This window comes from Cryptomeria japonica, chromosome 9 (assembly GCF_030272615.1).
Source record: "Cryptomeria japonica chromosome 9, Sugi_1.0, whole genome shotgun sequence".
Lineage (NCBI taxonomy): Eukaryota > Viridiplantae > Streptophyta > Pinopsida > Cupressales > Cupressaceae > Cryptomeria > Cryptomeria japonica.
Window position 1 is genome coordinate 467046335 of NC_081413.1, and position 10294 is coordinate 467056628.

Genomic DNA, 10294 nt, shown 5'->3' on the forward strand with positions numbered 1-10294 from the left:
TAAAAGTTTTATTGCTACCCTTGCCTCTTCTCCTTTTGGGAATCACATAACTTTAGCAGTAAACATTTTTATTTGTTTAATTGAGATTTCACAAGATGATTTAACCAATTTTATATAAAAAAAAATTAGTTGAGTTTAGTTTGTGTCATGTTCCCATCTAAGTTAGATAGGGGCGTGACAATCAATCAAACAACTTAGATTTCCAACAAGGTTCACTAATTTATGTAGAGAAAAATAAATGTTCCAATGTAAGTGTCCTAGGATAATTTCATTAAATAATACATAATTTAGGATAAAGAGTGGGGACTAGTAACACTACTAAAATAAATGTTAAGAATTATATGAAAAAAAAATGACATTTAGCTCTAGTTTCAATGAAGTTTTGACTATGACATATATCACTAATTGATTCAATAATGTGTCAAAAAATTGGAACTTGTTAGAGAATTACCTTGAGACTAATCCAGTTGTTGAATGATATTCTAGTTCACTTTTGCACCTACAAATTTTATATTTGCATATTTAGATTTAAACGTTGTACATAGAACTAAACCTCACTTGTAAAACTAAACTTCATAGAATTTGATTTCAATCATTTGTTTATCTTGATCTCTACCACTTGTGGTCAAAAGGAGGTGGTGCAAATTTTCACCATTGAGGAATTTGTTAGACTAAGATTTGGTCTCCTTTGGTCAAATCTTTGTCATTGATTTAGCAATATAGAACAATGGTTGAAGATAGTAGGTAATCATAAAAATAGACTTGGGATGTTGATGAAATGTTTATGCCACGTGATAATACTTTGATGCCCATATATGTTTTTTAATATTCCTAGATGTTAAGCCCTAGATCCTTTATAATGAATTTAAATTTGTCCTTTTTATACCGCCCTAGTGAGCATTTTGAAATATTTCATTGTAACTAGGAAAATGGGATAATCGTCAAAGCATAAAGATTAGCTAACCACAAAAGCTACAATGCTATGAAAAGAACTTCTAATTCAATCGATAAAGATATGAAGACAAAGCACTTAAAACGAAATGCAAACGATCACAAAATGCATCCTCCATGATTCTCCATTGTCCTTTCTCCTTCAAATGGATGTTTGTAGATCTAACCGACAAAGCAAATGCAAGTGAAAAGAAAGATCACAAAGTGAAATTCGCAGCGTAAGGATACTAGAAGCGTGGTTAAAATTGAATGAGAAAAGAGTCCAATTTATAAACAAATTGAGAATTGATTGGATGGCTAAGATTGATTTGAGATTGAAAGTAATCAATGAACAAGATTAAATGAGATGACTTGGTGAGGATAAAAAGGAAATTGCATTTCCAATGGTGAGGAAGAAATAGAAATGAAAAGAGATAAGTGAAAGTAATTATTGAAAACATTTATTTTCACCAAAATATGCCAAAATGAAATAGAGAAAAAGACTAGTGGAGAATTAGCAAGTTGAAGAGATAAGGGAGATAGAAATTATAAAGTGGAAGAGCAAAGTGGGGTCATAAATAAATAAAATTAGAATAAATGGAGAAAGGGGATTAAATAATTATGGAAGAATAATTAGCTTAGAATAAAGGGATTAAATAATTAGAGAATTATTCAATTGAAGAGGAATAATTAGGATTAGTTGATTAAAATCAAGATTAATTGATTAGAAAGAGATAATGATAAATATTAATTAAATAATAAAAATTATTTAATTAATGGTTTAGAAGAACAATAATTAAATAGTTAAGAATTGTTTAATTATACGAAATTAACAAAAGAATATCAATACTAATTAAATAATTAAAATAAAAAATAGTTTAGACAAAAAAGGTTAGTGAAAAGTGTCATCGAAGACTTAGGACAATTTTCAATGTCTACATTCATATTTCAATTAGCTTGGGGTATGGGCTCAATTTTGAAATTTAAATTTAGAAGTTCAGGGGACACATCCATGCTTGTAGAATTGACCTAGGTACTTATGCACCCATGGATTTTACCATATTGAATGAATAGAAAAAAGTGAAAGTCAAGATCATCCCTTAAAATGTGTATAAAGGAAATCAAATTAGGTTCAAGTTATTGCCACTTCCAAACATAAATATGCCATTTTGCATTCTAGTGAGTATACTAAAGACAAATGTATCAAAGTGAATCCAAAGTGAAAGGGAAAGCGCAGGATATGCATTTTTAAACCAAACACTTAGAAATTGATTATTTAGTTAACTAAACTAACCTATAATATTTTATAAATAATATACTATATGTAATGAGTTGTTTACATAAAAACTTCATTTCTAAGGAGAACACGCAAGGAGGGCATTCTTTAAGAATAAATGGACCTATCTTATCAATAGAACCATGTTCAATGTTAACAACCCTAGAGCCATCTTTTAACTTACTAAAGTAAAAAATTAAACCATTTCTATTGGAAAGAATAAGAATCCATAATGAAGTTGACAACACTCCATAGGATCGACCAATAAACAAACCAAACACAATTGAGCATGAGAAAGAATGAACAAAGGAGATTGAAACGATCTTAGATGAAATTGATATAATAAATGATCAATTGATATGAGACAATGTACAAATGAGCAATGAAGCGGAAGGGCCAAACCCATACAAAGAAGCAAAAAATTACCTTCCAACAACACACAACACTAAGAGTCATAGCACTACAAGAAGCCACAACACCCCACACAGAGAACCACAAAGCAATTGGCTAGAAGCCAACAAAGAACAAGACCACCACTTTTGGCGGTTTAAACTAAAAGGATTTGTTTTGAGTTAGCTTTAAAATATTTTTTTCAAATCAAACTCCATTTGGATGGGATTAGCAAGGTCACTTGAACACAAAGAGGAGGATACATCATTTTTCTTACCAAAGGACAAAGAGCCAAAAGGAGGAGCACAAACTATAGCCTCAATTGAACCACTACATTTCACATTCAAAGAGGAGTCAGTCTTGTCCACAATTAGATAATCTCCATTTCCCATCTCCAAACTAGGAATAAAAGGAGCTTGTAGATTCTTAGAATAACCATGGTCACCAAAGAAAAACTACACACAACAGTAACATGTCCTATCTTGTGACAATTGTGGCACATCAGAAGGGACCCCTCATATTCAATTTGTTGAACCCATTCTCCGAGCTTTGAGGAAGAGAGTTTTGCTTCTCCCAATACATTTCACATTCAAAGAGGAGTCTGTCTTGTCCACAATTAGACAATCTCCATTTCCCATCTCCAAACTAGGAAAAGGAGGAGCTTGTAGATTCTTAGAATAACTATGGTCACCAAGGAAAAACTACACACAACAATAACATGTCCTATCTTGTGACAATTGAAGGGACCCCTCATATTCAATTTGTTGAACCCATTCTCCGAGCTTTGAGAAAAAAGTGATTTGCTTCTCGATCACAAAGTCGACGCAAAATCTAACATATGGGAAACACTCTCTAGATCTGGTCACCTCATCAAACATTATCAGATCACCCAGAAACAAGGTATGGTTTTCCACACATCTTCATCCCATTCATCCCAGTACTCTAATAGTAGGCCGGGAAGTCTGACCCACATTGAGACTTTTTTAAAGCCAACACTGCAGAGATCCAAACCTGGTTCCCACTTTGTGAGAACAGACACAATTTGCCAACAAACCAAGGACCACCCTCTAGGGTTTGAAGACCATCATCAATAAGAGAGAATGAGATGATGATGAAGCGAAAGGAAAGAACAACCATCTCCATCACATCTTCTGTATTCCACTCTCCTTGCCCAAGATTTGAAACTATCCACCTTTGGCATAGCACCTAAAGACTCCCCAACAAGAGCATTCAACCACTTGGATGTCAACCTATCAATAATCTTGTCAAGAATTTTGGTACTTCCTGAGCAAACGCTGAAGGAACAATTTTGGAAGGATAGTCCCCTCAGACTGGGAAAACATAGAACCTACACAAGCCATAAGGATAGGGAGCACGTCAGAATGCCGAACCCCATAGAAGCCCGAGTTCAACCCACCAAGATCCGCCGTCGCCGGAAGAGGAGGCCACACTAGGAGCAACCAGAGGAAAGAAGCCCACAACAGACCCTGAACTCACCTCACATAGCACACTTATTCACAAGGCAAGGTGTGAGGAGCCAAAGAAGCCCAGAAAGACGTCCTCCGAAGTCCCCAACGACTCTTGCCTGCACGCAAACTTTTTAGAAGCAGCAGCAGAGCCAACGCTTCTACACGTATCCAACCAAAGATCTAATAATTTAATGTCCTCCTCAATAGCTGGAGAATTTCCCCAGCCGTCAACAACAGTCTTCACCGTCGCCATCTTCGTCGTCCCCCCTTCCAAGCACTCCCCACTCCCGCTCGATGCTCATTCGAACCCTCTGCTCTTCTCGCTCATCGTACTTCTTTTTCTTAAAACAAAAGTAATCAGTAGTTAACTGAGCAACCCATCTGCTATTTTTATTTTTTTACTGAACAAACCTGTGAGACTGAGAAACAAAACTGTAATGCACTTTTGACACAAACTTGCCCTTTTTCTTTGCTTGCCTTGCTATAAAATTTTGGCACAAACTTGCATGCTTTTAGAATATTCGTGATCAATTACCTTTGTAAAATGTCGAATTAAGAAAGTGAACTAGAGTAATGTTGGTGCATTTCTCTCTAATCCATTCATATTCAGAGATAATATTGTTTCATATTCATTCACGAGACATTTTGCTAAGGAGTGAAAAAAGAGAGTCAATGGCTGCGATTAATGCGTCTTTTCCTTCTGTTACATCTGAACATAGAGTTGAAAAATATGCGGCGAACCCTAGGAAATTGAAAGGAAGGTTCTCCTAAGTTCAGCACTCTGTGCACCTACTATTCCAACTATGATTAATTTGTTATGTTTATTCACTTACTGACTTCGTGCTGTGTGCTTGCTATGTAATTGTGATTATCTGCTGCGAACAGTACTCCCAGAACTGCAATTATGATCTCCAAATCCCAGCATTGCTATAATTTACATTTTAAGCATTTTCATGATGCTTACACCTAGGATGGTCTGTTATAAGCATCGTTTCGATTTTGGTTCTATGTTGGTCAGAAACACGTTTAAATTTAGAGCCATGGTTTCACACTCCTGGGTTTTTCAGGTAATTTAGATTCAAATAATTTTTAGTGTTTGTTTCCTTTTTTTTTCATATGCATTCAATTTGAAATTTAAGATTGCTGCCTTCCCATATCAAAATCTTCAGTTGATTCCTTCTAAACTAATTGATGAGATAACTTAACCTTGGCAATAGAAGTAGGTTGAAATATGTTGTTTAACTTAGCATCACCAGTAATCACTACAGGAACACGATCCATTCTTAAAATGATGGAAGCGATTGATATCTCTCAAAACAACTTCTCGCTGTACAACTTTAGAGATGAACTTCATGGCAGAGTGACAATCACCACACACACGGAGATTCTTCACAACTCTTATGGGTACCCAATCTGGCATGTTAATTAGACCACATGCAACAGCCAGCTTCTCACTGTGGTAAGACAGATTTTCTTCCTTGTGCCCTTCCTCGACATCATGTAACACAATATCTGTCTCAGGCACATACCCCACTTCCTTGATTTTTCCAGTCAATCTCCCCAATGTTTCATAGATCTCCTGTGTTTGTGGATGTGATCGATCTCCGGCTATAAAAGCATGCACCCTGTTCTTGATCTCTATCCAACTCCAACCTGGTTTCTTCGCTATCCCCCTTTCTTTCATTATTTTTCTCACTTTTGCTACATCATCCCACTTCCCATTTGCAGCATATATATTTGACAGCAAGACATAAGTTGCTTCACATTGTGGGTTCAGCTCAATCAGGCATCCTGCTGCTCGCATTCCAAGTTGCATATTCTTGTGGATTTTGCAGGCACCAAGCAATGCCTCCCATACACCGGTATCTGGTTCAAGTGGCATGCTGTTTATAAGTTCTTCTGCCTTACCAAGTTGCCCAGCACGGCCAAGAAGGTCAACCATACAAGTGTAATGGTCTACTTCTGGTTTGATGGAATGAACTCGACTCATCATAATGAAATGACGCCAACCTTCTTCCACCAAACCTGTATGGCTGCATGCGCAGAGAACGCCAATGAAGGTGATATGGTTCGGAACTGTGCCTATCGTTTGCATCTGTTCAAAAAGATTAAGGGCTTTTTTCCCAAATCCATTCTGTGCACATCCTGCAATTATTGCATTCCAGGAGACCGTATCTTGTTCTGGCATGCTCTTAAACATTTGTTGGGCATCTTCTATGCTTCCACATTTTGCATACATAGTAATAACAGCATTATTTACAGACACATACAAATCACTTCCAGTTTGGATAATATGTCCATGAACCTGTTTTCCGTGTTCCAAAACTGACAAGCTTGCACAAGCACTTAAAATGCTGCCAAAAGTGAATTGATCTGGTTTGCTGCTTTCTAGTTTCATTTGACTGAAAAGGTTCAAGGCCTGCTCACTGTGGCCATGCTGAGCATACCCTGCAATCATCGCAGTCCATGAGATTAAACTTCGTGTGGGCATTTCATGGAAAAGTTGCTCAGCATCCTCTAATCTATCATGTTTGACATACCCAGTAATCATTGTGTTCCATGAAACTACATTCCGATTAGGCATCGTTTGGAAAAAACAGTTTGCATCCTCTATTTGTTTACAATTAGCATAAAAGCCAACAATTGCATTGCCCATAGGTACGTATTGTTCAAAGCCACTTTTGATAACATGAGCATGGACTTGCTTGCCATGCTCCAAAGATTCACAACTAGTACATGCACTTACAAGGCTCACAAAAGTAATGCAGTCTGGCAGCATTCCTGTCCTCTGCATTGTCCGAAACAAATCCAGAGCCTCTTCCCCATACCCATGCTGAGCATATCCTGCAAGCATTGCATTCCAAGAAACAATATTCTGTTCTGGCATTATATCAAACATTTCACGTGCATAGTCCACGTTTCCACATTGAACATGCGCTGTAATCATAGTTACCCATGACAACACAGCCCGCACGGGCATTTTCTTAAACACTTGGCATGCTTCCTCGATGCTATAACATCTCCCATACATTGCTACAAGCGCATTGCTCACGGGCAAAAACGTTTCAAACCCAAGTCTTATTATAGTCCCATGTATTTTCTTACCCTGTTCCAGAGCTTGAAGGCTTGAGCACGCACTCAGAATGCTGGTGAATGTGAAATTGTCTGGCTTAATACCGGTGTCCCGCATGCAACCAAACAAATTCAATGCCTCTTCATTAACCCCGTGCTCAACATATCCAGCCAAAATTGCGTTCCAGGAAACCACATCACGTTCAGGCATTTCGTCAAACAATTGACGTGCCCACTTCAGGTTGCAATCCTTGACATAACCAACGAACATAGCAGTCCAGGAGAATATATCTCGCTCAGGCATTTTGTCAAACACTTGGCGTGCATCTGTCAGACTTCCAGATTTGGCGTACATTTCTAATAACCTGTTCCAGAGGAACGTACGCGGCTGAAAACAACATTTGATCATATGGGTATGGATTCTCTTGCCATCTGACAGAGCTTTCATGTCGATACATCCTTGCAACAGACGTGCATAGATATTGGGAAGGTTTCCACTCGCAGGATGCTCAATATACAAGCTTTGCAAGGCCTCTTTTAAGCGTCCATCCTGACAGAGTACAGCAATATGGTTATCAAAGGGGTTCAATCCATGTTCATTTTTTTCTACTGAAAGGAGCTCACTATAAGGTTTAGCAAATAAGTGTAACTGTGAGTGCTTCCATGGCTGAAAACCAACAATCCTTGTGACCATGAATTTGAACATTTGATTGTAGTTTTCTGGAGTCCTCTTAAGACCATTGTTGTATATTATGAAATCATCAATAATTTTCAGATTGCTGATGCAAACTCAAAAACTAAGTGTGACATAGAAGGTAAAAGTAATGGTGGAAAATAGTGTAAAAGATGGTGTTAAAGGATTTCTTTGAAACTTCTTATGTTTTTATTAGTACTTGCTGTTAGTGTAATGATTTGTTAATATTTATATATATATATATAGATGTATATATATATTTCTCTATTTATATATATATAGATGTATATATTTATATGCTATTTTGGGTATATATATATATGATTTATTCTTATGTATGTATGTATGTATATGTATATATATATTTATAGAATTTATTCAATTTCTTATAGATATATCTATGTATATAGATATTTTTGACATTACTCTTATCTTTTATGCGTTCTATTTCCGGACTTCATCTTATCTTGTCTCTCCTCGTCTTGGTATTTATTCCTCCGGTGAGATTTTATCGCCACTCATTTGATATGTCTATTCATTAATTATTAAGGGCCAATTTATGAAAGATCGAGGATAATCTGACGATCTCCGATAGCGGCCTAGAGATAGGTTTCATCTCCATATGTGTGTCGACTGGGTTTTACAATTTTACATGCCCTTCAAGCATAATATATAACATCACTGGATTATATTAGATATGCACCGACTTTTAGCTTTTCGAATGCTTGGGTGTTTAATGCACTCTATTTTATGATGTCAGATCATTATGAGTATGACAACCTTTCTCATGAGCGATTCTATAAGTGACTTGTGCGGCGTCCTCCTCATTCAGTTTTTGTTATTATCGCAACTATTTCCAGATTAAGTAGGAGCTTGGCTTCAAATGGATACTTTGATAGAATTGTCTTGCAGCAAGAGGCAGATGGAAATTTCGAATGTGATCACTCAGGACCACCTGGTAGGGATTGTCAAATTCCCTCATGATTTGGTAATTGGTGCCATTTTAAAAATGTTTGGGGATGAATACGTCCTGAATGAGGACAAAACTAGGGCTAACTCTGATATAGCATCTATGTTTTTAGCATTAGCTATGTACTGTGAGAAAGATAGGGAGGTGGTTAAAGGTATCTGCAAGAGCCTTTTTAGACACTTCATTCTAGGTAATCTAGATAGAGTTTTGATTAATATATATGAAGACCTCACTATCCTCAAACCTAGGCATTATGATAGGTTAGTATGGCGAGGTAATCCGGTTCCAAAATATCCTATCATAGATATTGAGGATTGGGACGGGTTTGAAAGGAGGATGCGTGGAGTTACTCAGAATTTGAATATCCTGCTATGACTGTTTCACATCAAGAGACCAAATTACCACCAATGGTTTTATCAATACCTCATGGAGGAAGGGATTTATGGGTATGATGAAGTCCTGAACATACCCAATGCTTCCTTCCTAAATGATGATGAGGACATTGCGGAGGTAGCTAATAAGAATAGGAATCCTTCCAAGCATGAGAGCAGGGGTGGCCGTAAAAGAAGGGCAACAATTGACGGTTTTGAGATGAAAAGTGTTGGCCCTGTGGACTTAGACTGTAAGGGTAAAACTAATATGTCATTTTAATCCCTGTAGAGGGAGGTTTTTTGGCTTTTAGACTCACTTAGAACTTAGTATCTACTTTGATATGGTTTCATACTTATCACTACGACAATTTTAGTTATTTGGATTTATCTCTGATAGGACAAGAACTGGCTATATGGTTTTGTTGGTATCTATGATGACTCCTATGGTGGTGAACTCTTTTAATCTATGGACTATTTTTTGCTAGTTTAATTGTGAAATATCTAGTAGCTTATGGGGCTTTGCTTTTGGTTCCTCTCGTTTGTATCTTTTGGTTTTGTCTTGTCTTTTCTTGTCTTGCGTGTTGGTTTGAGGGGTTCGAGCTCCTTCTTTTCCATTATATATATATATATATATATATATATATATATATATATATATATATATCCCCGCATTAAAATGAAGACAAAATGCAACATCTATTTGATTTTTATGCAATGGTAAAGCATGATCAGTTTGGTAGATTCCCTTTAGGCCACTAAGATGGAGATGGCCCCTTCTCAGATACTTCTATTACTTTTATTCATTAAAATCCTATGTGTTGTTTATGGAGTAATGTTAACAATGATGGTGATTTCATGTGCCTTTTGGTTCTTTCGTCATTATGCATTGGTAAAGGTAGATTCCTTCTCAAGTTATTTTCTTGTCTCTCCCACATGTTAGATCTGTTTGTCAGTAATTTTACTTTGATCTTAGAATGTTATAGCTTATCTCTGACAAGTTTTCATTTTATTAAATGAGGCCTGATATTTTCGTGATGGTTAAAATCCATTTCGGATGATTGAAAATTTTAGCTGAAGTAAGGTCACCGGAGAACATGGATTGTTACTACTTATCAAATTGCC

At 36.6% G+C, this 10294-nt stretch overlaps 1 protein-coding gene across 1 annotated transcript; it reads right to left on the bottom strand.

Moving 5' to 3' along the window:
* Window positions 1-2638: 2638 nt before the first annotated feature.
* Window positions 2639-7991, bottom strand: LOC131075921 (pentatricopeptide repeat-containing protein At2g22070). Its single transcript, XM_058012876.2, has 2 exons — window positions 7788-7991; window positions 2639-7687 (listed from the first exon to the last, which is right to left on the bottom strand). The coding sequence occupies exons 1-2, from the start codon at window positions 7800-7802 to the stop codon at window positions 5315-5317; spliced, it is 2388 nt and encodes a 795-aa protein (XP_057868859.1). The 5' UTR covers window positions 7803-7991; the 3' UTR covers window positions 2639-5314.
* Window positions 7992-10294: the final 2303 nt, after the last annotated feature.